This window comes from Siniperca chuatsi, linkage group LG3 (genome assembly GCF_020085105.1).
Source record: "Siniperca chuatsi isolate FFG_IHB_CAS linkage group LG3, ASM2008510v1, whole genome shotgun sequence".
NCBI lineage: Eukaryota > Metazoa > Chordata > Actinopteri > Centrarchiformes > Sinipercidae > Siniperca > Siniperca chuatsi.
This window is the reverse complement of record NC_058044.1, coordinates 27,651,241-27,679,133: the sequence shown is the minus strand read 5'-3', so window position 1 is coordinate 27,679,133 and position 27,893 is coordinate 27,651,241. Positions and strand designations below refer to the sequence as shown.

The following is a 27,893-nucleotide window of genomic DNA, read 5'->3' as shown; positions in this document are numbered from 1 at the left end:
CACTGCTAGCAGAGCGGAGGCGGGGTTTCCTAAATATGTCTGTACCTTTTTAAGACAAACAGTGAGGCGGGTTGGTTTGAGGAAGTGAACACAACTGACTCTCGTTTCCTCCGCGAAACTTTTATTTATACCTGCAACTTGTACGTCGGAAAGGGGAAGTAAAAGCTGCAGATAGCCGACATTACAAGTGGACAGAGGTGGCCTGTGTCTCTTTCTGTCTCTCAGGTGGACACATTTTTCAGTCTGGTGCCCGCGCGGAGCCCCGAGCGAGAAACGTGGTAAGTGACAGTCATGTGTTGGTAAATGGTAATAAGAAGGGTGTGTTGTCAGGTAGCTGTGTTGGAAGTAATACCTCTTGCTCGGTTTGTTAGAATAGGTCGCTAATGTGCAGCTAGTACTCTTCAAGATACGATTCCAGATAAGTGTTACAGCAGAAGTCCCTGTAAGTATTGTCGACAAGAACAATGACAGTCGCTCAGACGCACTTTTATCTTACGAATACATGTTAAAGGGAGTTTGAAAGGCCGTGCTGGGGGAAAGTGAGCACGCGCAGTTTAAAGCAGCTATTTACAATATATTCCCCGCACCTGTGAGGAAAACGTGAATACCTGAAGCTCGACCTTCACCCTGGTTTATGGAGTCCTGTAGCCTACATGATTAGAGGCAAACAATAAGGGAACTGTGTTGCAGTTATTGTTAACATTTTGGAGAACATGTTGAGGGTCATATCCTCTTTTATAACTGTAGGTTATGGTTGTTGACTTAACATGAAGGGGGAACAAAAAACGCAGCAGAACATCAGCGTACAATGTCAATCACATACAAGATGGATTTATCAATCGGTATTTTAGCCATTTTTGACAAGATTAGCAACTGTACAAAAGTTATTTGGGGGGCGGGGCAGGGAGGCTAGTCTCACTTTTTTTGGGAGAGTAGGGGAGGATATTTTTCTAAGCCCTTATTTCTATTTTATTTGATATTAAATGTTAAAAAAAAAGTTCAAATAGTTCAAAACATCAAAAAGATGGCGCGCCGTGGAGGTGCGTTTCGCCGTGGACGGGGGACACGGGCTGGGGTGAAAACCTTCAGCACAGAGCTGCCTGTTCCCGGTTCACTCATCCGTGCCTAATAACCGTTTATAATTTATTTATAATACCTTGAAAAAGCATCTAAATGTAGTCTCACTAGTATGTACAGTAAGAGGTTTGACAGCCCTAGTCCCTACAGCTACCTCACAGGACTGATAATACAAAAACGTTTCCGTGATTGATTTGGATGGTTGCTTAATGTGCAGTGAACCGTCTATTAATCCGGCGTGCTGCTCCTTTTGGTCACTAGATGGAGGCATCTGATGAAGAAGAGTTGGTCAGGGATGCTGACCAGCTTGTAGCACCTCCTAATGGCGGCGTAAACGAACTGCTGGATGTGGGGCAAGAAGACCACATGCAGGGCGAGGTGAGCTCCCTGGTGCTGTGAAAGCCCTCACACCTGCAGGGTCTGTGATTCCCAGGTTTCTGGTGAAAGATAACGCACTTCTCCATGAGTGTGATCAAATTCCACCACCTTTGTTCTTATCAAACCGTTGCATGACCTTTTCTCCCCTTTTTTCCTCAGATGGAGGAGTTTCTGGGCCCGCAGGCAGAGTACAATGAGGAGGAGGAGGAGAGGAAGTACTACAGGAGGAAGAGGCTGGGAGTCATCAAGAATGTTCTTGCAGCCAGTGTTGGAGCCATGATTGTGTACAGTGTGTACATGGGTGAGTTTGATTGGAGAAAAGCTATTGAAATGGACAAACACACAGGCAGGCAGAGTTGCAGACACTCTTTGTTCTTTTAAAGGGATTTTTGTGTGTGTGTGTGTGTGTGTGTGTGTGTAAATGGTGTGTGTGCGTGCTACAGGCCTACTGCAGATGCAGCTGATCCTCCATTATGATATGACCTACCGTGAGGTGAAATACAGCAACCTAGGCCTGGAGGACATCGACCGCAAGATGCTGATGGGCATCAACGTCACGCCCATCATAGGCCTGCTGTACACCCCCATACTTATCAGGTAGACACACAAACACAGATGATTAATCCTTTCTTTGTATGTGAATGTTCTTGCTCTGCCTATATATATTCTGTATTTATCTCCCTGGCAGGTTTCTCGGTACTAAGTGGATGATGTTCCTGGCTTCGGGAATCTACGCACTCTTTGTCTCAACCAATTACTGGGAGCGTTACTACACCTTGGTCCCATCAGCCGTAGCTATCGGCGTGACCATTGTGCCGCTCTGGGCCTCCTTGGGAAACTATATCACCAGGTGAGAAACAGGACGTGGAAGAGTGGGTGGGTGAAGACGTTTCATAAGAAGCTGAAGCTCGACCTTCATTACATCACAGCACGCAGAGCGTCGACCAGCGTAGTTAGCGGAGATCTCAGTGGGTTACCGTTGCCGCAGGTCGTTGCTCTTACCTTCACTGCACCAAAATTATACCTGAACTTCAACTTCACTAACTTACAGTAACTGTTTCTCACCTTACACTACAGCTAACCATCTGTAATGCAGTGCCTAAAGATAACCACCTTTTATCCTGAAATCTAAACATAACTATTAGTATTGACCAGTTCTAATAACCATCAGAGTAAATCAGTGACATAACCATCACACTACAAGTCTCCAGATATATCACTTACTTTTATCCCCACGTAACCGATGAAGGTAGCCACATGATCAAGCAATAGTGGATTGTTGAGAAATTAAAAATACCTGAAAGCAGTATATTGGCTGATTTTCTTTTTTAACATACACTCACAACAAAATCAAACGTTTTCAATAAGATCCCTTAAATTTGATTATTTAAAAAACGTGACCAAGATATGTACTGAGTGAGACAATTTACAGTTGAAAAATTAACCTGTCATTGCTCTTTTTGGACAAACTACTGAATGTAATGATGACATGGCCCCATTTACCCGCTGTTCCTCCCACACCTTCTTAAACACAGGGCCGCGATAGCAGGTAATAAAGCAGCACCCTCCTAACAGCATCATGTTGGATATTCTCAACAAATGATTCATTTTAATTAGCACAAACCAGTTGACGCACAGTAATTCAAGAGCTGTTGGGACCCCTGGAGTTTTGGGGCCAGGAGCAGTTGCTCACTTTGCCTGGTTGGTAATCCAGCCTTGAATGGTGACACTGTTTCTAAATTACTCCTAACATGTCTTTGGCTTGCTTGTACTTCAATTTCTTGTTTCTTGTTTGTGGTTGGGCTATAATGCCGACATGTTTCAAATGGGTTAAAAAAGGCTTTTCAGGACATTAAACGTTCAAAAATGTCCAAGTTCAATAACACACTTCAGCCTGTTGCGTACACCTCCTCTGATGGGGTACAAATTGTACTTGCTTAACTAACAGATTTTTTTTTTTTAATTTAAGCAGGTAGTCTCATTGAGACCTGTGTACAAGATATAATGCTTAAACATATATAGTTTAATCATTGACAGACAATTCCCGCACACAGTTCGATATTCGTTTCACATTCAGAAAAGCAATTACAAGTAGGATTGCAAATACGTGTGTATAGCCTTTTAAAATCTTCAAGTGAGAGATTTGTTTCAAAGTCTGTGCTAACCATGTCAGTCAGTCAGGGCGAAACTTCAAAAAGGCATCATTATCCAAGTGAGTGTTTTCTCGTCTGTTCACAAAGAGGTGTAACAATAACGAATGCTTTCGATCCGTGCAAGGCTCAAAGAACAGTTTGCCAGGCACTTTGTTGAAATTCTGTTGAATTCAACTTTTGTTGAACAACTGTGCAGTGCTGTGGTTGTCAAGCTGAGATCTTTTCTGTCAGCAGTCATTTCTTTTTTGGTCATTTTGTAAAGCATTGTTTTGTTTTTTTTGTGATACCATGTTGCTCAGAAACACAATTCCCTCGGGCCAAATTCACTATTTTTCTAGTCCAATGCAAGTTCTAAGGCTCTCTTTTTTTCAAATCAAATCAAACTAATGATTCCTCACACCCCTACTCTGCACTGTTCATAGAACAGAGCCGGATCAGCACCTGATACACTGAGGCAGGGGTCAGTCATGCGATTGTGTTGACATATAGTAAATGCTCAGGTGAACGCATGCACACCCACACAGGCCTCAAATGAGCACACACACGCAGTTGTACATTATACGTATGTTTTTCAATGAATGTGTCTGCTCACACACACATGCAGGATGGCGCAGCAGTACTACGAGTACGTCAACTACAAAGAAGAGCACGTGCAGGAGCAGAAGAAGCTTCCTAAGGGAGCGTGCCACAGCTACATCATCGTCTTCCAGTCAGTCTTCAACATCATCTTCCATGTGAGTCTTCAGCCCCCTTTTGTTCACTAATGCCTCTATTCATTTCACGTTGTGTGCGGTGTTTAACATCGGAGAAGAAGTTTGTACAGCTGCAGAAACAAATGAGCATGAGTCCCTGTCTTCTTTCTCTTCCTCATCAGCTGAGTTTTGTCTTTGCGGAGTTCCCCATGCGTTTCATCCTCAATGGCTACCTGCATAAGAACGACCACATTCTCTGCAATGTGAAAGCCTGCGGTAAAGACACGTCACTTCACCTCCACTGATGCATGATTACAGACAAATAAGCGCAGGACAAGGAGATCAGAATCAGAATCAGAAATACTTTATTGATCCCCGTAGGGAAACTCTTTGTTACAGTAGCTCGTCTTTACGTCAGTGCACACAGGAGAAAGTACTAGAAACGATATCATACACTATAAACACTATAAAACAGGTCAGAAATAAATTAAGTATCATGTCGGTATAAGTATAAGATAAACTAAGTGTCAAGTACCAAGTGGGTTTACTGGTTGATGATGAACCTACAGTCTAATACAATGTAACTCCTTATGTAATAAATAATATTAATAAGCGGGGGTGCATGTACTGTCGAAGAGTAATTGAGGTATATAGTATCAGTAGCAATAAATAAGAAAAACTAACAAGGGAAAACTAATATTGCACGTAAGTAGAACACAGAATATTGCACAATTATTATTAATTATGGCGGAGATGTAATGCTCAATGTCCAGTTTAGTGACCTAGACATTGAGCATTACATCAGCGTTGTTCAGCCAAGCAGAAGCTATTGCTCTGATAACCCCCAAAAGCAGACAGACAAAGTTAGCGACTGGCTGGTGAACATAGTGGAAGTTGAGCATTTAGCAGCAAAACAAAGCTAAAAGAAGAGGGGATGTTGGACTTTTTTCAGCTTTTTCTGCTACTCCCAAGTGGCCGAAAATCAACTGATGCAGCTTTAAATGCTTGATTGTCTGTATTTCAAAATATCCCATTTTCATACAAATTTTGCAGTGTGCAAGTTCTGTTTTATTTCCCTAAATCAAGTTTGTTAAAAACAACAAAAAAAGCACGATCACACACTTTTCTTTTAAACTGCTGCTCTGTTAGTTGTCCATTCAGCTTTTTCCAATGTACATTTGAGCCACTTGTTGGCGCTTTTAATGTTTTGATGTTATTTCTATAAGCAGAGATGCAGTCTCATGTGTTAAACACACAGGACTGAAACCTGTTGGTTGCTTCTCATCACCTCCTTTCTAATGGCTGAACCTTCCTCGTCCTCTGCCAGGAGCAAATATCAGTGGCGTGATCCCCGGCTTCAACACCACTGTGCTGACCAACCTGCCTCGCTCCATGCTGCTCATCCAGGTGGAGAGTGTCCTCATGGGCTTCGCCTTCCTCGCCATGATCATCGTAAGATCAAAACTCCCCGACACACACGCACAAACACACACACGCATGCACACTGACTCCTTAGAATTCAGTGTGTTGGGCTTGTTTGTTGTTTAATATAAATCTGATTGTCTTGTGTCTGTTCTGCATTGCTCCACTCTGTTGTGAAGGAAGTTCTTGAGAAAGAAACAGGAAATGAAAGCTAGGTAGCAATGCTCATTTACTACTTACTAGAATTTTATACCAAACATTTAGCTGCTGAGAAACATTATATTGTTTACACATTAAACTATGTGAAGAAACTAAAACTCCGCTAAACTGTAATTTGCTCCCTGTTAATCCCTTCATCCATCTATTTCTTTATTTAAAGGACAGATTTAAATTGCTCCTACTATACAGCAAAAATAGAAAAAGTATCGGGTATATTCTAGAGTGCAAAGAAAAAACAGGAAACAGTTTAACGTTAGGGAGGAGTTACATTTCAAAGAAGATTTTAAACAAAAGTTTTAACAGCTTCTGGATTTATAGTGAAACGAATCGAATCAGTGTATTGTTAGATCTTTGTAAATACAGTAAAATTAGTACTTTTGTACATAACTAATTAAAATGTAGATTCTGTACAACTGATAGCTCTTATTTCTGTTATCTTGTAGGATACCAAACAAATCATGTTTTCCAAAATATATAACATCTATATGACTGTAAATAAGGGAGTGTATGGCAAACACATTTGCAAACACTTGCCTATTTACACATCCAGCAGACACAGAGCAACATGCTTCTGGCCAACTGACGAATACACTGTAAGTCCCGTGTTCACTCTCTGTGAATATTGGATTTGGTCAAAATAAGTATTAATTTGGAGTCGTGCCTCTGATGAATGTAAGTCCAGTATTCACCCTTCTTTTAGTTTTGTTTGGGTCTCATAGTGCACATGCGCCAACGTGCATGCTGCCTGTTGCCGTTGTAAGAGTTTCCCCTCGGAGATCAATAAAGTATTTCTGAATCTGATTCTGATTTTGTCTCCACGCTAAGCAAAATATCTGACTCTTTAGCTGCTAAATGCTCCACTATGTTCACCAGCTAGATGCAAACTTTATTTGTCTGCTGTTTCTTGTCGGGCACGTAGCATATAGTGGGCTTCAAGCTTTTTTAATGAAAACAGCTGCCTGCTGCTGGAAACGATGCTGATGAGAGCAGTGAGAGTGAACCAACATAATGAAGTTACGGGCTGTAAAACCAAAATAATGAGCTAAAAGACACTAAAACGCTCAGTAGAGCTGAGGGGAACTAGAGAGTTGGGTGATAATTCTTTGTGGATTTGTCATTACAAGCAACCCCTTTCACATAACACACAGTCATTTGATCAATTGTTAATATAAAAATATTGATTAGAGCAGCTTTAAACTGGGTACATTTATAAATTTTAGTTTGAGACACACTTTCTTAGGTCTGTTAGATATTTGGTAACGATTGAGTAAGAGCCGTATTATCCACAAAGCAATTCCAGTATAAAATTACCTTCCATTCATTTTCTAAACCGCTTAGTCTGTTCAGGGACGCACAGGGCTTGAACCTATCCCAGCATGCACTGGGCAACAGTCTATCACAGTGGTAGAAAACAGAAAAACACACTCAGATCATACAATGTAGAGCAATTTAGAAGGCTGGCTTGAGAAATGGATTGCTGTTGCTAATACTGCCCTCAGTAATTTAAGAGGGATACAAAGGCTTTCAAGTATTCCTATCTTATTCAGAGCTGTGTTTGCAGTTGGTTATTTTGTCCTACAGTGGGCTGGAAAAAACTGCCTTATTTTTCAGAGCAGAGCATGCACAAACCATGACAATCTTTCAAGATTATTCAAAATAAATTGATTGCTGTTTGCTGTTACTCACAGTTCCTTTTGCTGTGTGGTGCTGCCTACCGCCCGACAGAAGAAATCGACCTTCGCAGTATCGGCTGGGGAAACATCTTCCAGCTGCCTTTCAAACACCTGAGAGACTACCGCCTGCGGCTGCTTTGCCCCTTCTTCATCTACAGTGGATTTGAAGTGCTGTTTGCCGTCACCGGATTCTCCTTGGTACTGCGTTGTCAATGAAGTTTGTTGAACAGTAGAGTAGCTTTTACTTGCATTGCTTAATTTTGTTGGTGTCTTTGAGTAGTTTAAAATGTAAAATAATAAAACAGGACACATAAAGGAGCAGACACATGTTAGGAATAAGGACAGGAACAATAGAAAATATAACTTCTTTGTTTTTTCTTTTCCTCCCTCCACAGTCCTATGGCGTCTGCGTTCTGGGCCTGGAAAAACTGTGGCTCCTTATAGTCGTCTATGGCCTCTCCTGCTCTGTCTTTTCCTCCCTCTCCCTTTGCCTCCTACGCTTCCCACGCTGGCTGTGTCTGGTGGGGGGCGCTGCTGTGCATGGGGTGCTGCTGGTGGTTCTCCTGGCATGGTCTCTACCTTCTAATAAACCAGAGTATCTGGGCCCTCTGCTGGTGGTCTCTGTGCTGTGGGGACTCGGCACCGCCCTGAACAAGACTGGCGTCAGCAGTGAGTAACGTCTGCGGTCTGTACATACTCTACAGTAACTTTGTTCACACATGACATGTGTCAGCCTGAACTCCTCTCTGTGTGTGTCAGTTCTGCTCGGTATGCTGTATGCTGAGGAAAAAGAACGTCTGGACTTTGTCTACACCATCTATCACTGGTGGCAGGCCATCGCCATATTCATAGTTTACCTCTGGTCCAACCTGCCTATGAGGGTATGACTCTGTGTGTGTGTGTTTAGAGAATGTTTAATGTGTTTGTGCCTCAAGTATAGCACCTCTTAGAAAAGACTCACCATTTGATCCACATTTTAAAGGAAAAGTGCCTACTTTTTCCTTTCTTCACCCATTTTGTCTCCCTCTGTCAGGCCAAACTCTCCATCCTGTTGGCCATTTTATTGCTGGCCTGCTACTGTTATTGGGTGATGGAGCGTCGGCTGGCCAGGAAAGTGCCTTTCAGACTGCCTCGCATCCCTCGCCCACGGCACAAGGTAACCAATCACAGTCTGTCACAAGTGACTGCCTGAATCTGGTCAGATTTATCTTAGCATATTCATGCTGTCAGCCAAAGATTGAAGTGCAGCCTTCACAGCCCAAGAAGAAGGTATTCTAGTGTAGTATACTTAACAAATTGCAACAAGGAATTTAGTTACCAATGAAGCCAACTACAAATATTGATGTGATGGAAAGAAGCAACCAGAATCAATTTGTACATGTGCTGTTATGTTCATTTGTTTCAACATTATTACACTTTCAGAAATAAGCATTCTTTGCCAGTTTGTAACCTATTTGTTTTATATATCTAATTTCAAGTAGGAAGCCATAAAAACTTTAAACACTGGGTAAGCAGCTTTCCCTAGAATGAACAGGCTGCCCCATTTAATGACCTCTTTGTTTGATGTATAAATCGTGGGTATTTTATATAAACTCTACTGGTGTTCTCATGTGGGTATTTAGCCTATATGCCATCAAAGCTTAGACATTAAAGTAAATGCATTTTGCTTATTGTTACATCATTTAGATGTTTGAACTTCACTGTGTAGAAAGATGTATGCGTAGAGAAGGCTGATTTCACATTCATATGCTGAGGGGGAAAGTTTCTGTGTGCTCACCTTAAATCTCATTTTAAGACCTGTACGTATGATCATGATTTTGTGACATCACAACTACTTTGAAAGCCAGTCTTGATCTAATATGCAACTTACACAAGTGTGATGTGGAAACTTGAAACCTCCAGTGCACATAAACTGAGAATGACTTTTCAGTGAAGTAGACAACTTTTGAAATAAAGTTGGATGGATTTTTCAATGAGGGAGAAGAAGTAGAAGTAATTTTAAGAATATTTTTAAAGAGGTAATTGAACTTTTTTTTGTGGAAAACATCAGACACAAATTAGTAGTTATTATTTATTAGTATCAGTTTCCTGAAGCAGCAGACGGATACCGGGAGGCCAGAAGGGCTGCGGCTTCAGTGTGGAAGGAGCTTAGGGAGACTATGGAGAAGGGCTTTTGGTTGGCCTCAAGGAAGTTCTGGACAACCATCAGACGACTCAGGAAGGGAAAGCAGGCCTTGGCTCAGGCTGTGTTCAGCAGTGGAGGAGAACTGCAGACCCTGACTGGGGATATTATCAAGCAGTGGAAAGAGCGCTTTGGGCAACCTCTGAGCCCAACCAACACAGGCAGAGTTTGAAGAGTTGGGAGAAGCCTCACTCATATCACTGGCAGAGGTCTCCGAGGTAGTTAAGAAGCCAAGGCAAGGCACCCTGAGATGGTGAAGGCTCCGGAAATTGTTGGGCTGTCTTGGCTGATACTAGAGCTGAGCGATAAATTGATTTTATATTAATTAATTCGATTTTGTGGTTTAAGACGATGTTTAAAAATGAAAATTGATTTTCACTTTAAGTTTGGTAATTACGGTACAGAATCATCACCGCTCCCCTGAGCTCCCGTAGTTCATAGTGCCCCCCTGAGAGTTCTCTTCAGACACAGGTAAAATATCAACAGGGCAGCGTGCACTAATGAAAGTCATCTGGAAGTGTTTGGATTTTGCAGTGCCCGACCTCAAGCAAACCACTGTCCACTGTAAAGTTTGTTTAAAGTCTGTGGCAACTAAAAACAGCAGCACGACTAATTTATTCCAGCATCTCAAACAGAGGCATGCAGCTGAGTGGGAGAAGTGTGTGGCACTGCGAGTTGCACAAGACAGCAGCATCCCTAAAACACTTGCTAAAAAGCAGGTAACATTAGTGGAATAATTTCCCCATAGTTTCCCATATAAAAACAAGGGGCCCCAGTGGAAAAATTTATTAACATTGTAAATTGGGTGTGGTGTGATTTTATTTTTAGGCCATATCGCTATCCCTAGCTGAAACACCTCTTCAATGTTGCATGGAGGACAGAGACAGTGCCTGCGGAATGGCAGACCGGGGTGGTGGTTCCCATTTTTAAAAGGGGGGTTTCACACTCATCCTCCCTGGGAAAGCTTATGCCAAGGGGCTGGAAAGTAGGCGCCGACTGATTGTCAAACCTCAGATCCAGGAGAAGAAATGCAGATTCCCTCAGAGTGTCCAGTTTTGGGACCACACAGTTTCTTCTCTGCTCTTTGCAGATGATGTGGTTCTGTTGGCTTCATCAGACAGTCATACTGGGGCCGTTTGAAGTCGAATGTGAAGTGGTCGGGATGAGAGTCCAGCACCTCCAAGTCTGGGGCCATGGTTCTCTGCTGGAAAATGGTGGATTGCTCCATCTGGGTTGGGAGTGAGTTGCTGCCCCAAGTAAAGGAGCTCAAGTATCTCAGGGGCCATGTTCACGAGTGAGGGTAAAATGGAGCATGAGATCGTTAGGCAGATTAGTCTGCCATCAGCAGTAATACAGGAGTTGTACCAGACCGTTGTGGTGAAGAGGGGAGCTGAGCTGGAAGGTAAAATTTCCGATTTACAAGTCGATCTACATTCCAACCCTCACCTTTGGTCACGAGCTTTGGAAAGTGACCGAAAGAATGAGATCGCAGATACAAGTGGCCGAAATAAGTTTTCTCCATAGGGTGGCTGGGCTCACCCTTAGAGATAGTGTAAGGAGCTCAGACATGGAGCTGGAAGGGAGCTGGAAGTTGAGCCGCTTCTCCTTTGTGTTGAAAGGAGCCAGTTGAGGTGGTTCGGCCATCGGATCAGGATGTTTTCTGGGCGCCTCCCTTTGGAAGTTTTCTGGGCATGTCCAACTGGTAGGAGACCCAAAACTCACTGGAGAGATTATATATCTCATACACCACCTTGGAATCCCCCAGGAGGAGATGGAAAACGTTGCTGGGCAGAGGAACATCTGGACTCCCTTGCTTAGCCTGGCCCCGGATAAGTGGCACAAAATGGATGGATAGAACTGAAACAAGTATATGATTATTCATTTAGTCATTTGATAGTCAACTAGTCGGCACAGCAACTATTTAGATAATAATAATATTAATTTTAATAGTTTCTGACATACTATAGACCAAGCGATTAATTTATTAATCAATAGTAATTGAGGCGAAAGAACCAGAGAACCATGTTCTTTGATTTCTAGCTGTCAAGAGATCTTCTCCTTATAGCTAAAACAGTCAACCCAGCAACTGATTTAAACCTGACAGTCTAACAGTCACAGCTTTGCAGAAGATCAATATACACTGAGCACCAGATATCTACAATTTTTTCTTCAATTCTACATGAGGTAAGTGGGTTGTCTGGAGCAAACAATGCTTTTGCATTCAGCATGTAAATGCTTTATTCCCTCCAGGAAACTCTCTTATCTCGTGCAGAAATAAAGAATTATCTATAGAGATCTGGTGTCTGGTGAGATTTGAACTCCTGCAGACAGTGATTTGTCCCGCACTCTACCAGCCCTCTATGGAAGAAATCCTTCAGCTGTGCGGGAGTGAATAAAGTATTATTATAGTCCGAGCTTTATTGTCACATTTAACAGATTAAAAGGTGAGTGCAAATGCATTTTGACTTAAGATCGACTCTCTTTCTTTCCTCAGTTATCAATATAATATACGTATCATTTGTTTCCACAGGTCAAAGGCTACCGCTACCTGGAAGAGGACAACTCAGATGAGTCAGACTCTGAGAGAAGTGAGGAGGATGAGAACAGGGAGGATGAAGAGCATGTGGCGGAGGAGATGGGAGCAGAGGACAGGGAGGAAGGAGGCCAAGGCGCAGTGGTCCAGGAAGCTGACTCACCTGGAGCCAGGAGGAGAGGGGCAGAGGGTCACCGCCGCAGACGGGAGGACGCCCATGTGAAGGAGGGAGAGAGGGAGGAGCGTGAGGGAGGATGAGAGAGGAGAAAAAGGAGTAGAAATGAGGGGAGATGGTTGACAGATGACAGATATACAGAAGAGGAAGAGAGTTAGAGATGCGCTGGATGCTGTTGTGTTCATGACCCCATTCATGTTTTTACAGATATTTATTCTTGGTGTTTTTCTTACATACTACACTAAACAAAAGCATTTTCTTTTTTTTGCAAAAGCTTTAATTGAAAAGCTATAATGACAACAGTGATCCAGAAGGGTACAAAAACTGGGAATACTATATTGCTATTTAACAATAGGTATGGCAATCTTAGCAGGTAGCACACATTGGATAAAACACGACTACAACTCAATACAACAAGAATACTTTTGTTTGGCTTCTGCTGCAGTTTGTGGCTCCTATTTCCCGAATGTGCCGATAATTACAGAGGGCATTGCAGTTGCTTTTGTGCTTCATCAAGAAGAAAACATATTCTGTGACATATAAACTGGTTTCGTGTTATAAGAGTACTTATCTGAAAAGAAATAACTAAAAGTGACAGAAAAAGAAATGAGGAATTGATTTTCTAAGTTCATCCTCAGGGTGGAGTGCGTTTTGATGGAGTCATTTTTAGAGAGCCCGGTCCTGCTGGATGTGAACAGGGTTTACCTTCAACCCCTTTTCTTAGAGAAAACAAGCTAACTCAAGCTGTTATCAGAAGCTCAGACACGTGTCTGTTGCCTGATGTATCTCTTGGCAGGAGTTAAACATGCTTTTTTGCAGAAGTTGAATATGAATATGAATGTATAGATATATATGTATAACACAATATGTAACAGGCACCAGCGGTCAGTCATGTATGACCAATGCCCATAAGGTATGCATTTTGGTAAATGGTGTCCTCAGGGATATTATAATTACTAATAAGTGGACTCTCTCCATTGTTTTTAATAAAGTGATCTACAACACAACAATAAACAAGATTCTACAGCCATGCTAGCAGCTCTACAAGGAGCCGTGATGTCAGCTAAATACTCACATTGTTAGCATGCTAATGTCAGCATGCTAACATGCTAACAGTTTCAATGGTAACATGCTGACGTTTAGCAGGTATAATGTTTATTATGTTCACCATCTTAGTATAGCTTGTTAGCATTCTGACATTTGCTAAATGGCACTAAACACAAAGTACAGCTGAGGCTGATGGGAATGTCCTTAGTTTTGCAGATATTTGGTCATAAACCAAAGTATTGGACAAACTGAAATTTTAACCTAATGGTGCTAGATGACACTAGAAAGTCAGGGGATCACCAAAGTTATTAAAATGTATTTTGAGGTGGACATGAATGTCTGTGCCATTTCATAGTTGTGCAGACATTTCACTCAAACCTACAAATGTCAACCTGCTGGTGGCGCTAGAGGAAAATTCAGAGAATCACCAAAGTCATTAGGATTCATCACCTGGGGACCATGAATGTCTGTACAAAATTTCATAGCAATCTACCCAATATGTGTTGAGATATTTCAGTCTGGACGGACCAACATTGCAATCCATTGAAACTGCACACATATCAGACTGTCCGCATGCCCTTAGAAATCCTGTAAAATACTGTACTGTAAAATTTTTATTAATTTAAGGCCTCAAAAAGTATTAAAAGGCCTTCCATACAGTTATTAGAGATCTTACGTTGTCATGATGTGAAAACAGCTTTGTTTGTGCTGAATTTTTCACTGAATACATTTTGACATGTCAGCAGGAAAAGCACAGGTATTAATAATAAAATAAATGATGGCTGAATTCCTGCTGTGGGAGGAAGGAATAAAATCCACATTCTCTAGGATATTTAGCTTTTTGTCCTACTTGATGTTGCACTTATGAAGTTAATTTATGTAACTGACGTACACAGTGTGACACTTTGTTGCTGTGGTCACAGGAATAAACTTTGTATGTCTCTCTTGATTACACCTGTACATTTAACTAAAGATTGTGTTGGAAGTTCACTGCTGCTGTCTGTTTCTCTTGACTGGTGGGTGGTGTGATGTCAAAGCCACTGACTTTATATTAAGAAGTGACAGCCAAACACTTATCGCCATGGAAACTTTAAAGTACGACCAATGCAACGAATAGCAAGATTAAAATAATGTTTCATTGCAGGTATTGTGACAAAGTACATTTACATACCCACATATTTATAAATGTAGACTACATCATTGAAAACTGCTTATGTCTTTTACTTATGTAAGAGTAGAAATACTATAATGAACTTGGAAAAGAAAACAAGTCAAAGTAAAGGTTCTGTGTTCAAGCTGTAAAAGTATCAGAAATAAGCATCACTTTCTAGTGTTACTGATGCATTCACTTTAAGTATTAGGTTGTATTATTCCAAATACTTAAGTTGTGGTTGTTCTAACCAAACAAAATGCCAACGGGTCATTAAGCTGCATCATTTTTCAGTCTATGTGTTTTGCATTTAAAGCACTATGTCCTTGTGCTGGTTTAACTTTCTGCAGGGATTCTGAGATGCTGGGCCCTGGACTAAAAGAGTGAAGTTTCACCAAATAAGAAATACTCAAAACATGTACTGCAGTAAATGTACTTTGCACACAACTTAGTGCATTTTTATACGGCAGAATTCTAACCCATAAAAACGTTTTTTAAGGAATAATTTCTACCTTAATAGTTTCAGACATAGGCTGGTATGTGATCAGCTTGTATTGTTCAGTGGCCTTTCTTTCTGTTCTCTCAGCACTGAAATTGCAGCGGCTCTTTGTGCGGAGGGACACGTGTTCACTCATCGATGAACTGACCTGTAAAAACATTCTCTCTGCCCGCGTGCACTCACACAGGAATTACAGAAAGGACTTCTCAGGTTCTTATTCTGAACTTTATTTCACTTGTTTCACTAAAACTAAAAAAGAGCATTAACAGAAATATGAATGTGAGCTGGGATAAAGAGGTAGCTGCTACATCACTGTTGGTTTGTGTTGTAGTTGCGGTCTTGACAAATGAAGCTCAGAACCAAACCTAAAGTTCAGGCTTTTGGCTCATAGTCAAGCCCCTAAAGCACAGCGTCCAGGTATTAGCTTGAGCCGTTGCTGTTGCCAATGCTGATCTGTTCCCTCTCAGTGCCTGATGCGTCTGATGGACTGGATCTTTGGAGTCTGGCAGTGGGAGCCCCAGTTCCTCCAGTATTGGTAGTCTCCGCTGTGTCTTTCACACTCCATGATGTACTGCTGGCCTCTGTAGCCCGGGTACTCATAGCACACAAAGCTGAAGAAAGACAGAGGCAGGAGGAGGAGGGAAAGTAAGTAAGAAGAGCTGAATTCAATTGTTATGAGTTGCTTTACATAAAGAAATCCGATGGTTCGGGCTCAAGAAGAACATTTAAGCAGGAATTCAGCGTTTTAGGGATTAAAAAACAGATGCAGCCCATAAAAGAGAGAAAAAAAGCAAAGACACACTGAGAAGAGCCACCTTGAGAGTAAAGTGTGAGTGTGGTTACAAGTGTGTCAATGAGGGTTTTTGTTGCTTTGGGACATGATATGCCTCCTGAAATGTCTGAACTGATATAACTACATTATGGACGTCTGTAAGTTTACTTTGTCCTGTTTAATTCTTTGGTACTGAATAGGAATATTTTCTACTCCAATCTCCCCTTTCTGCTTGTGTTTTTCTCTTGAAAACCCTCTGACACTTCTTTATGATAAAGAGCTATCATTCAAGTCGAACTAGAACGCGTTGGGATGAAGCACTGACTTACGCTCCACACTGCACGTGCATGGAGCCCACCTCGGGCCTGAACCAGCCCATGGCCTGCAGGGAGGGGTAGTCGTCGCACAGCTCGGTGCTGCGGCCCATGAAGTTCTCCCTCTCAAAGATCATCATACGGCTGCTGTGGTGAGACTGGGGGGGGCAACAGAGTGTTAAAGTTAGCGTTAGGCCTGTCAGACAGACGTACAGAGTGAGCAGACATCTGGCACTGAGTTGTCTCATTTCACTTGCTGTCTGGCTTACTGTTCTGATCACTCCCTCCTTCTGTCACTCACTATCTTCTCGTTTCCATTCGCCCTTTCCATTCTTGCTCTTTCACTCCCACTTCTCTTTTCCTCTGTCTTATTTTAGCCCTCCCCTCCTCTGCAGGTACTCACAGCACAGTAGATGGGGCGAAAGGACATGAAGCGCTCAGTGTGGTAGGACAGGGAGCCACTGTAGGCGTCCCAGTTAGGGTACTCGCCCCTCTCCAGGATGAACTGCTGGCCCTGGAAGTCATGGTGCTCGAAACCCACCCAACTGGACGCATGAGCGGAAAAGGTGAAATAGTCAGACGGGTGAGTAAAAATGGTAAACAGTGTTGTCTGAAATCAGTCTGAACATAAAACAGACAGATGACAGGTGACATTAGACGGGGTGAGAGGTATATAAAAGCACACAAGAAGAGTTTTAAGGTTTTTGGCCAGACAGCAAGTGACATGTTCTTGCCAGGGTGCAAAGAGAAGAGTGAATAATACTTGGTGCAGGTGGAGCGTACTGGCAACTTCCAGACTGTCCTGGATAATCAGTTCTCACCACATTTTATACTCAGAATTAAGAATAAATGCCATCTTTGGAGTCCAAATGGAAGCACAAGTACAGGAGGATCTTGTAGAATGATCAAATCTTACTTTTGGTCATGCACATAATCCTTTGTTGGAGCATTTTCATAATCACTGAACAAAGCAATCATGGAAAAAACAACTGAAGAGAACAAAATAGTAGAAAAAAACTACTAACTACTAACCTACCACCTACTTCATTAAGGTGTGTTCAGACCAAACACGAAGTGAATCTTTCGCGCAGCGCAATCAATCCAAAGACGCAAATTCATGGGTGATGTCAATAGATGTGAAAAGTTTGCGTGACGCTGTTTCACGAAAGCCTATCAGCGTTCTCCTGACGTCACCGAGAATCAAAAATCAAATACTGCATTACAAGTAAAGTCCTGCTTTCAAAATTGTACTTAAATAAAAGTATGAAAGTATAAGCAACAAAATTTACTTAAAGTAAAGTAAAAGTACTCATTAGGCAGAATGAGTCAGTGTCAGTGTTATATTATTGGATCTAATGGAGCTGGTGGAGCTAATTTTATCTGCTTCATATACTGTTGGGTAATTTAATCTGTGACAATGCATCATATTTTATAACCTTTTCCAACAAGTCCATATGTTTTGTAAGTAGAATCCTAATCTGAAAAGTAACTAGTAACTATAACTGTTAGATACATTTAGTGGAGTTAAAAAGTAAAAAATATTTGATTAGATTAGAAGTATAAAATACCCTAAAATAGAAATACTCAAGTAAAGTACAAGTACCTCAAAAGTATACTTAAGTATTGTACTTGAGTAAATGTACTTAGTTACTTTCCACCGCTGATAATACCCCAGGATGTTTCTTCAAAACTTTAATTTTCATTGTTGCTTATTTAGTCATGAATATGTTATCAAGATTAACTTAATATTTGAAACCAAGGTTTTCAGAGGCTTTAAGATTGAATGTAATTAGTTACCAGTGTGAAACCTGGACCATAGAAATAGATAGTAACAGTATATAGTATAATATTAGGTACAGGTTTAACGTTATTTTTAACAAGCTAGTCCCAATAGATAGTTCTCAGAGCAGTTTGGAGTTTCTAAAAATGTTATAATGCTTTTCATCAGAGGGATTTTGCTCTTTTCCTTCGCATACACTGTATGAGAAAAAGCAGTGTCAGATCATTTTATCAAAGGAATAAATATACTCATGTGGCCTTAAATGATCCACTGCTGACCAATGATAACTGCCGACCATGGGTGAGGCACGTACGCCAGCTTTGAATAGCCTCCACAAAGTGAAACTCCTGCAGTGTAAATGGCTTTCAGACTGGGTAAAAGAACCCGTTAGCTCAGGTGATCGCGATAAAACTCTGTCTCAGTATTTCATCTGAAAAAGGAAGCTGTGGCAAAAAGAAGACGGCCTCCCCACTGCTGCTTGTGTTGGGTGCACCCTACATGTAGGACAGAGTGACCTCAGAGGTTTAGTGGGAGCCTGGACACTACTTCCTCTCATTATCTCTCTACCTCCGTCTCACAGACACACACACACACACACACACACACACAGAGTCAGTCAGCTGTCCACAGAGACTTGCAGGCGTACAGGCTGTGTGACTCACGCTCCACTCTCCACTCGGATGGAGCGGATGTTGTCCAGGCCGCAGTTGTGGATGTTGCAGCACTCGGAGGTGAACTCCATACACTTGCCCTGGAAATGCTCCTGCTCAAACACAGTCACCTGCACACAGGGGGAAGACAGGGGCAGACATGAGGGTGTGTACTGTATGTGTGTGTATATATCTGTGTTGATGAGTGTGTGTGTGTGTGTGTGAATTCACCTTAAAGAAAGGGGCTGTACCCATGCTAGGGAAGTACATGGGTGAGGTCATGTGGGTTTTAGTGACTCTATTCATTGCTGAAGTGGGACAGAAAAGAAGAAAAACAAAGTACATGAATCAGAGAAGGGGTATAAATGTACGAGTAATAGCAAATTTAGATTTATTGGATAACAACAAAAATATTTGTCGTTAAGTGTGAACTTTAAGTGACTTTAAGTAGTTTCCATTTGTTGTAACTAACAATGTTTACCTCTATATTAATGAAGAATTTTACATTCAACTTCTCATGCAGCCAATATGTTCTAAATAAAAAGCTAGCAACTAAAATGTCTGGTTTAGGAGAAGCCAAAACAACCATTTAACCCAATAAAACCATCCATGGGAAAGTTCAGTCATTTTCCCGCTCCTGCTTACCTGGATGCTCTCCGCTCTCCTCGCGTTCCTCACACACCAAATCCTCTTTACGTAGACTTTTGTCTGAACCTGGCGCTTCTGTTTTATACCGGCGTCCACGCGGGAATCTCGTGCTCGCGCGTGCGCGCGTGTCGCCCCTCCATGCTAATGATGTGAACGAGGCGCGTTTGTCAAGTGTGAATCTCGCCCGAATTCAGGATAATACTTCCGGTTAGAGTCTTCAAAATTAAGCTCTGTTGAACACTATAACACCTGTACAGTGTGTTACAATGATTATTTGAAGTAATACAGAGTAAGAAATTGAAAAAGGAAAATACAATCATAATAATCATACAGATAATATGATTCTCATGTTATCAAATTTTACTTTGTCCTTAAATGAACTGTTCCATGAGGCACAGTTCCTAAAAATGATAACACTGAATCCTTTAATTATGTGTTACAGGCAGGCCTTCATCTCATTCATAATTGTTTAGGCCTACATATGTTCTGCTATTCTTTATATACGCTGCTGCATAGCCGAGCTTAGTCAGTTAGGCCAATTGATTAGATAACCGAAAATTCATCAACTATTGTGATAATCGATTCATTAATTTTTAGGCAGAATTCCGTGGTTCCATGGTTCCAGCTGCTTCTCGTTGACATATAACACCATAAATTGAGTAGCCTATCTTTGAAGTCATTTCATAGACTAAACAATTAATTTATTAATCTAGAAAATAGTCGGCAGATTGTTATCAGTGAAATGTGCCAAAAGGAAGCCCAGTATTCGAGTTACATGATGTAAGGCCCTGCAGTTAATCAATAAGGAAAATAATTAGCAGTTTCAGCCCTATTTCAAATGCCATTTCAGAACTAATAAGGTTCTTATTTTGAAGGAAAAGTGAGGACGAGTTCCGGTATTCCTCTGGCTAACTGTGACCAACTTGACCCAGGTGAGAGTGACCTCTCCTGCGCCCCTCCGTGCTCATGTTTGTGCGTGAAAAACGGGTTGTGTGTGTGCGCGCGCCGGCGAGCCTGCCGCTCAGCGCTCTCTCTTTGTAACCCTATGCGGCCTGTCGACTCAGCAGATCATATACAGCGCAGAGGTGAGGGTGGGGAATGCGAGGCTGTTGTCGGTCTATTCGTATAGGTCAGCAGTGCCATCGTATAGAGCAACAATGGCTGGGGCTATAGGCAGAGAATGAGGAGGATTTGGAGGGCCATCCGGGGAGCCCGCTTCAATGGTGGCTCCCAAAAGTCGAGGAAATTGGGACAGAGGAATTAAATTAATGATGATGATATTTATTATTGAATAATAACAATATGGTAATACGTTCTCTTAAAATAAAAAAAACATAGCTAGAAAAGTGGTTCAGGACAATATTTCTTGTGTAATACCCCCCACACACACACACACACACACTTTGTTTCTCCACCTGTGTCACATCCATAGAACCTTTTTGCACTGATGTTGTTTTAATGTAAACCCCCTAGGCCATCCCTTTGGACAATGGGCCACAGTTGCCACAGCAACGTCCCCCATAACCTCATCTGGTCCTTGGTCCTTGACATCCTTCATCTAGAGAGCACATGAGGAGGCTGGCACCAAGTTCCCCTTAACATGTCCCCCGTCATACAGGCAGACGCACAAAGACACACTCACATGTCTACACACACACACACACACACACACACACACACACACACAGGCAGTTGCCACATCGAAGGACACCAAAGTCAATCAAACCTTTACTGAACTGGAAGGTGCACTCCGGATATTGATCAATGGGCATTTTGTAGAGCATGTTTGATTAGAGCACATGGAAAATGCCATTGTCGTTTGTTGGCTCTATTTCATCTTTTCCGATCAGATCTTCTTATTACTCCAGCTGAGCATGTTTGGTCTGGTTTTATATACTGTGAGGGGCCGATACAGATTGTGTAGCTTGGATTGCCCATTGTAAAAACACTGATCACCTACAAAAACAGTAGGACCACAATGTGAAATTATGTAGTTGTGTTCCTGTCATGTTTCCAGCTGTGCCAGATGTGAATGTGAAAGATGGAATAGTCCTATACCATGCATTCCAAGGATATTTATGCAGGATAAAATATGTTTTCATGGTTTATAACCTTCATATATGGTGCACTGCAAATATTCTATATGTGATTCATCTTTGGGTGATCAGTGTCCAGAATGGCTTGGCATTGTTTGGAAAGTTTATTAATGAACAAAATCCAAGGACTTAAAGTTTTCTACTTAAAGATTCTTAAATCATAATACACATTCCTTTATTTGCATTATTGTTTGTCACAGTTTTAGGAATGTAATTGTTTTAAATGGGCAAGCATATCATTTCTTTCATGTCTTTCAGGGCCGTTTCTGTTGTCCTCTATGTGAATGTTTTATATCACCTGTGTGTGTTCTTATGCCACAGTGTGTATTATTATGCTCAAGAAAAAGAGAAAATATATCTCAAGAAACTTCCTGATTAAAAAACGGTTTACCTGATAACACACTTCCCTTGCTTATGCATCGTAACTTCTATGATCTGTGATGTGATTTAAGAGAGTCACACACTCTGACACTTGCGTATCCTCACTCCCTTTTCCTCATCTGCTCTGAGAAGCGTTTTATCAGCTTGAATGTCTTTTTGGATGGTGGACTTTGACTGAATCCAGTCAGTGAATCCAGTCCAAAGTGAAGGACCTCAGTCTGTCCTCCAGTCTCGGCTAGGGGACGGAGAACAGGGAGGACAAGGATGCATAAATAAGAGATGTGTCCCAGAGTGCCCACTTAACTTCCCCTTTTTCTGCCTTCATGTGACTCTCAGCAGTGACTGAGGACGTCCCACAGTCACTGAGAGGGAAGTGTGTGATTCACCCCTTCACTCCGTCCCCCAGTGACCTTTCACTGATGCTCACTTGAGCGCGAGGATTTGAGGAAATTTAAATGGCAGGATTAATGAGGCCGACCGCAGTCTCCAAGACATGAACAGTTTCACCTCAGGACCTGCTGCAGCCCTTATGTCCTTCCTGTCCTCATCTTCACATGTGAAACCTTGATGTCACACAACACGCGCCCTCGCCTGAGCAGCCATGTTCGGAGCTACGCTCGGCCGGTTTGCTTGTTCCCTCGTGTGTGCTTTGGAGTAAGCATCTCATGGACTTTCCTCTTGGAGCTAACGCCCACCACATTATTTTACCCACCCACACAAGAAAAGTGGGGCTTTAATTTAATAGCTTTCTCCCACTGTGATGAAGAGAGAGATTCAGATTGTTGCCCATGCACACTCTCAACCTCTTTGCTCACCCAGAGGTGGAACAGAGAGGTTATTGCTTCTCACAGTTTATTGCTTTTCCTGTTATTATTTGTCCCAGCGCCTCTTGATTACAGCACTGAAAGGAATATGAGTGAATAATTCTGTGACAGGCTCTTAAATGTGAACCTGGTCAGCCTGGCTGTCATTATTATGAAACTGCTATTGGGGTTAGGGCTTACAAATAGACTTTGTCTATAACAGCTGACTGAAGAAACAGTAAACTCACTCACTTCATGCTGACTGCACTCTTTTTACTTCATGGATTCATGTCATGATCAAGTTTTTACAGAGTTATTTTGTGTTTCATCAAGCCTGAGGCCAAATATACAATGAGTTTCAGTGTGTCACATTTGCTTCCTCGTATTCTTCTCTTCTTTCAACCTATATGTCTCTGCCTCTGTCTGTCCCACAGTCTCTCTCTCTCTCTCTCTCTCTCTCTCTCTGCCTCTCTCTCTCTTTGATGATGGGGGTATTTCTATTCTGTGGGGGCTGTGAGCTCAGCGAGTTTGTTTCTGTGTCTATAATCCCCTCTCTCTGGGCGCCAGCATATAAAAGCGGCGAGGGGCCTGGCACACTCTCACACAGACCACCAGTCTCAGCCCCGAGTCTACTCCTTTACGCACACACTGCCACAGGTAAGACAGTGGACAAACAGAACGAGAAAAGATAAGACAGAAGGGAGGTAGACAGTAACCTGATGTAATACCTGACAATGAGAAAAGTTTATTGTAGCTCGAACTCAAGCTATGAAAGTCAAACATTGCTGGTGAAATGTGAATTTATTTCGCGCAAATCCAGTTTCTGTCAATAAATGCACTATGGCCTGTTTAAGTCTCTTATATTCAGAATAAACATTAGAGTTTATTCCGAGTATAAATTGTGCTAAACCAAATGCTTAAATCCTGACTGGTAGAACCTAAAATATAAATCTGCTCCGTTTTCAATTTCAGGCTCAAAACTGAAACCAAACCAAAAGTTTGATTTTAAAAATCTCTTTATGTGTATGTTATATTCACGTACAGTAGCTTTGTTTTGGTGATTTGCAAAGAATGAACGCCTGTAAGTAGGATTTACTACATTTTCTTTTTTACAGAGGACTTCATTTTGAGTATTTTGATGGTTTATTGATGGAAAAAGTTTGATGTTTTATACTATAAATATCAGTGTGAAGCAGAACAAGTGACTAGATAGTTATTTGTGTGGTGAAGTTGGATCTGAATTCAGCTTTGTTAGGGATTGTATGAAAATGATCAGGAGTGGGGTGGGAAGGTCAGGAAAAGGGAGTGTTATTTGTTTTTTTCTTTTTGCTGAAGGGAGGACTTCTATTGTGCAATTTGGTGGCTATGTGAATTATTATTATTCCATTAACATATGAATTTTAATTGAAGTATACCATCTTAAATTATTGGTGCACTTAATAATTGTTAATAATATAATAGTTAATAATGCCAAAATGATTGGTACCAATTTAATTGTTATATTACTTTGAGATATTGTGTTACATTATTTTGAGATATTATGTCAAAAGAAAATATTAGCTGGAGAGGGTTTTGCTTTGAAATAACTGAAACATAATGTTTAATGTTGAACAGTAAAAGAGTAAAAGCTATTAAAGTTTATTAAAAGTGGCTCAAAGCATCTGCTTTACTCTTCTCAGTCATCATGTCTGGAGAGAAATCCAAGTCTGCTTCCCAGACTGATGGGAAGGCGGCTCAGAACAAGATGTCTGAGATGGGCATGATGTCCTACAAGGTACAGTACACGCACACACACACACACACACACACACACACACACACACACACACACACACACACACACACACACACACACACACACACACACTACACCCCACATGTATAGCAGATGATGATCAAACATTTACAAATATACCATACAGTCTTTTTCACACGTGTGTAGCAGCTGACCTCACACCAACAGTTTACCTTCTGGGCTGATGTGTATTATCACGACCTGTTGGTTCTTATAGCTCAGTGAGGGGGTGGGCGACAACTAGAACTGACAGAAAAATACCATGTGAGCCTTCTGTGCATTGTAACTGTGGAGAAAGCTGTCATAACGCTTCATTTGTACATCTCTTTTTACGCCTCTTTCTTGTTTAGTCACTTTCTCACCTCTTTAACAGTCTTTCCATCCTATTTCTACTCTCCTTGAATGTTACCTTTGACTTCTGCGACCTCCCTTCTCACTCCCATTCTCATGCTCTTTACCCCAACTATGCAGATGTGTGTGTATGACCAGGAGAACTTCCAGGGCCGCTGTATTGAGATCAGCGCCGAGTGTATGAATGTGTGTGACATGGGAATGGACAGGGTGCGCTCCCTGCGTGTCGACTGCGGACCGTAAGTAGCTTGTGCATGTATAGCTCCACGTACACACCCACCCACACATGCAAGTAAACATACCATACCCAACACCCACACTCCTCTGAGCACAGAGCAGGTGATTTCACAGTTGTACCTCACCATCATGTGACATTTCACACTTCGCATTTTAGGCATTTTTATCCAGTGATTTGCAGAGAGTGCAGCTGTAGAATGTAATGAAAGTATTGCAATGATCACGTAACAAAGTAAGGACATGAGCAAATAATTGCAAATCAAAAGAAGAAAGGAGAACAGTGACACTGGTAGTTCACCTGGTAGAGCACGCGCCCCATGTACAAGGCTGAGTCCTTATTGCAGCAGCCCTCTCCCACATTTCCTGTCTCTCTTCAGCTGTTCCTATTAAATAAAGGCAAAAATTAAATAGATGGTTTTTTGTTTAAAATGTCTTCAGCCCAAGCCGAGATAACCCTGATGACATCATCAGGGTAATTGATCTTCATGTGCCTTCAAAAGGCAATACAACGATTGTCCATCATATGTAGAGCTCATCACCTTCCTCCCCTCCTCAGCTTTGTGGGCTTTGAGCAGATGAACTTCTGTGGTGAGATGTTCATCCTGGAGAAGGGCGAGTACCCCCGCTGGGACTCCTGGAGCAACTGTCAGAAGAACGACTACCTGCTGTCCTTCAGGCCTGTCCGCATGGTAAACCCCCTGTCTGTTTGACCACTGGCAGCTTATATCCATGCATGTAGTTTGCGCTAACTCTTCTTCATTTTCTATCTCACCTCATCTCAACTCCCCCCCCCCCCCCCGTCTTCTAGGACCCTGAGAAGCACAAGATCTGCCTGTATGAGGTCGGCGAGTTCAAGGGACGTAAGATGGAGATCATGGACGATGATGTCCCCAGTCTGTTTTCCTATGGTTTCACCGACAGAGTGGGCAGCATCATGGTCAGCTGTGGAACGTGAGTACTGAGGCAACATGTTATGAGCATTTTCTTGTCTTTTTTCGGATTAAATAAACCAGATATAACATGCTAATGAGTGAGTTTTAGAGGTGCTGGTAGGTTTTGCTAGACCGAAGAGGCTCTTAACTTTTTCTCACTGTTTCCAGTCTTTATGCCAGGCTAAGCTAACCAGCTGCTGGCTGTAGCTTCATATTTAGCATACAAATTAGAGAGTGGTATCGATCTTCTCATCTAACTCTGCAGGAAAGCGAATAAGCATGTTTCCCAAAACTATTCCTTTAAACATCAAGAAGACCTGCCTCTGTTTTTTTATGTCTGACTACGGAGCTGTAAGTCAGCTATCTCAAATCCTTTCTCCTTTTGCAGCTCCCAGTTGTCAAATCATACATTTTTCAACAGTGCCGGCTACAAACAATACACCCTGTTTTTGCAACAGCTCCATGTACTGCGGCAGAATAGTTTACGCATCTGTGTCGTCATTCTCGAACTAGGAGAAACAGCAGCATAATCACCAACTATCTGAGTGTTTTTGTGGGAGCGAGTTCAGCAATAGAAGCTTTTTCATCAGCAGCTAGCCGAGGGTGTCATGAACGTCAGCAGCTCAGTCTCTCTGTCTGTGCTCTCAGAGGTGTGGCAGGCATTAGACACTGTTTCTGAAATGCTGTGATTACTTCATTTGTAGTGCCCCCCCCGCTTGGAGACAAACAGATCGATGTCTTTAGTTGTTAGATGTTTATCCTCCCTGATTGTCTACATCTGTGTTTCTAGCATCACATCTTTCACCCTTGTGTTTTCTTTTCTTGAATCAATTTTCTCTGGTCAATCACGCACCTTTTTCCTCATCACTTTCTGTATTCCTCTGTTTCCTCCTCCTCTTCCTCTGTCTCTCCCCCAGATGGGTCGGTTACCAGTTCCCTGGCTACCGTGGCAGCCAGTACCTGCTGGAGAAGGGTGAATACAGGCATTTCAATGAGTTCGGTGCCCGCTGCCCCCAGATGCAGTCCATTAGGCGCATCCGCGACATGCAGTGGCACCCACACGGCTGCTACACCATGTCCTCCAAGTGAAACCCAGCGAGGGCGAGGAAGAGAGGGATCAGAGGAGAAACAGAGGCCGAGGGCGGGCACAGAGATGGAGGGGGAGGCGGAGGAGGGAGGGCGAAGAAGGAGAGGAGGAGGGAGATGGTGTAATATTTTCTCCTCAGCCCCAGACATCTCTTGGTGGTTTGAGTGCAGGATGGAGGGAATACAGTAGGTTATTATTTTTTAGTTGTTGGAACATTGTAATCTAGTGACCAATGAAAAGTTCTTCAAAGTGAAGGAGGAGATAACATCATGGACCATCGAGACTGTATCTGAAAATAAATCATTTTGTTCTCCCTCTCGCACCGTCTCTGACAGCTCCCTTATCCCCACTTTCCTCTCTCTCCTCCCCTCCCTCCCTCTCTCCCCCTCACGCACTTCTCTTCCACATCCCACCAATGATGGGAGTACCAGTGTGGATATGTGTGTGTTTGTGTGGTGGGGGAGCTGAGACAGAAGAAAGCCACAACAAGGGAAGTGGTGGTGAATTATCTCTGCTCTGATCCTGCAGCCACATCAAACCGAAACCCCAATAAAGCATCTTACATCCTACTCCACTTGAAATGACGTCTGATTTAACAGCTGTATTTTGCAGGTTCATCTTAACTCAAAATTTGTGCTGTTGATCCTGAACTTAAAGCTACTATTTTTTTTGTATTGCAATAGTTGCTCATAGTGACAAGCTAACGAAGAACTATCACCCAACTCTGTAGTTTCTGTCAGCTCTACAGAGATTTTTAGTGTCTTTCAGCTCATCGTTTTGGTTTTACAGCCCACTGCTTCACCACAACCAACTGTATGCTACCTGCCCAGTACCAAACAACAGATAA

At 42.1% G+C, this 27,893-nt stretch overlaps 3 protein-coding genes across 5 annotated transcripts; 2 read left to right on the top strand and 1 right to left on the bottom strand.

The window, feature by feature from the left end:
• Positions 1–92: 92 nt before the first annotated feature.
• unc93b1 (unc-93 homolog B1, TLR signaling regulator) lies at positions 93–14,541 on the top strand. 2 transcript variants are annotated; one of them, XM_044189665.1, is made up of 13 exons: positions 93–278; positions 1,339–1,455; positions 1,615–1,756; positions 1,899–2,052; positions 2,144–2,305; positions 4,213–4,342; positions 4,483–4,576; positions 5,628–5,752; positions 7,630–7,812; positions 8,010–8,283; positions 8,374–8,495; positions 8,648–8,770; positions 12,327–14,541. In XM_044189665.1, exons 2-13 carry the CDS (start codon positions 1,339–1,341, stop codon positions 12,585–12,587), a joined length of 1,887 nt encoding a protein of 628 aa, XP_044045600.1. In that variant the 5' UTR covers positions 93–278; the 3' UTR covers positions 12,588–14,541. The 2 variants fall into 2 exon arrangements, with proteins under 2 accessions (XP_044045600.1, XP_044045601.1); XM_044189666.1 differs by lacking the exon at positions 93–278 and adding an exon at positions 325–442.
• An 865-nt stretch (positions 14,542–15,406) lies between these two features.
• LOC122873233 (beta-crystallin A1-like) lies at positions 15,407–19,473 on the bottom strand. Its single transcript, XM_044189670.1, has 6 exons — positions 19,362–19,473; positions 18,948–19,024; positions 18,729–18,847; positions 16,690–16,831; positions 16,302–16,444; positions 15,407–15,811 (listed from the first exon to the last, which is right to left on the bottom strand). The coding sequence occupies exons 2-6, from the start codon at positions 19,020–19,022 to the stop codon at positions 15,664–15,666; spliced, it is 627 nt and encodes a 208-aa protein (XP_044045605.1). The 5' UTR covers positions 19,023–19,024; positions 19,362–19,473; the 3' UTR covers positions 15,407–15,663.
• Positions 19,474–20,394: 921 nt separating this feature from the next.
• Positions 20,395–27,615, top strand: crybb1l2 (crystallin, beta B1, like 2). 2 transcript variants are annotated; one of them, XM_044189669.1, is made up of 7 exons: positions 20,395–20,449; positions 23,212–23,301; positions 24,324–24,418; positions 24,911–25,029; positions 25,584–25,716; positions 25,836–25,978; positions 26,877–27,615. In XM_044189669.1, the coding sequence occupies exons 1-7, from the start codon at positions 20,410–20,412 to the stop codon at positions 27,046–27,048; spliced, it is 792 nt and encodes a 263-aa protein (XP_044045604.1). In that variant the 5' UTR covers positions 20,395–20,409; the 3' UTR covers positions 27,049–27,615. The 2 variants fall into 2 exon arrangements, with proteins under 2 accessions (XP_044045604.1, XP_044045603.1); XM_044189668.1 differs by lacking the exon at positions 20,395–20,449 and having other exon boundaries at positions 23,115–23,301.
• Positions 27,616–27,893: the final 278 nt, after the last annotated feature.

Bases quoted from the DNA above. Each gene is read 5' to 3' on its own strand.
- unc93b1 (XM_044189665.1), top strand. From the start codon at position 1,339: ATGGAGGCATCTGATGAAGAAGAGTTGGTCAGGGATGCTGACCAGCTT. The intron at 1,757-1,898 runs GTGAGTTTGATT...TGCGTGCTACAG, and splicing joins TGTGTACAGTGTGTACATGG to GCCTACTGCAGATGCAGCTG. The intron at 4,577-5,627 runs GTAAAGACACGT...GTCCTCTGCCAG, and splicing joins CTGCAATGTGAAAGCCTGCG to GAGCAAATATCAGTGGCGTG.
- LOC122873233 (XM_044189670.1), bottom strand. From the start codon at position 19,022: ATGAATAGAGTCACTAAAACCCACATGACCTCACCCATGTACTTCCCT. The intron at 18,848-18,947 runs GTGAATTCACAC...CCCTGTGTGCAG, and splicing joins GTACAGCCCCTTTCTTTAAG to GTGACTGTGTTTGAGCAGGA. The intron at 15,812-16,301 runs GTAAGTCAGTGC...GTCTTTCTTCAG, and splicing joins ATGCACGTGCAGTGTGGAGC to CTTTGTGTGCTATGAGTACC.
- crybb1l2 (XM_044189668.1), top strand. From the start codon at position 23,127: ATGATGGGGGTATTTCTATTCTGTGGGGGCTGTGAGCTCAGCGAGTTT. The intron at 23,302-24,323 runs GTAAGACAGTGG...TACTCTTCTCAG, and splicing joins TTACGCACACACTGCCACAG to TCATCATGTCTGGAGAGAAA. The intron at 25,979-26,876 runs GTGAGTACTGAG...TCTCTCCCCCAG, and splicing joins ATCATGGTCAGCTGTGGAAC to ATGGGTCGGTTACCAGTTCC.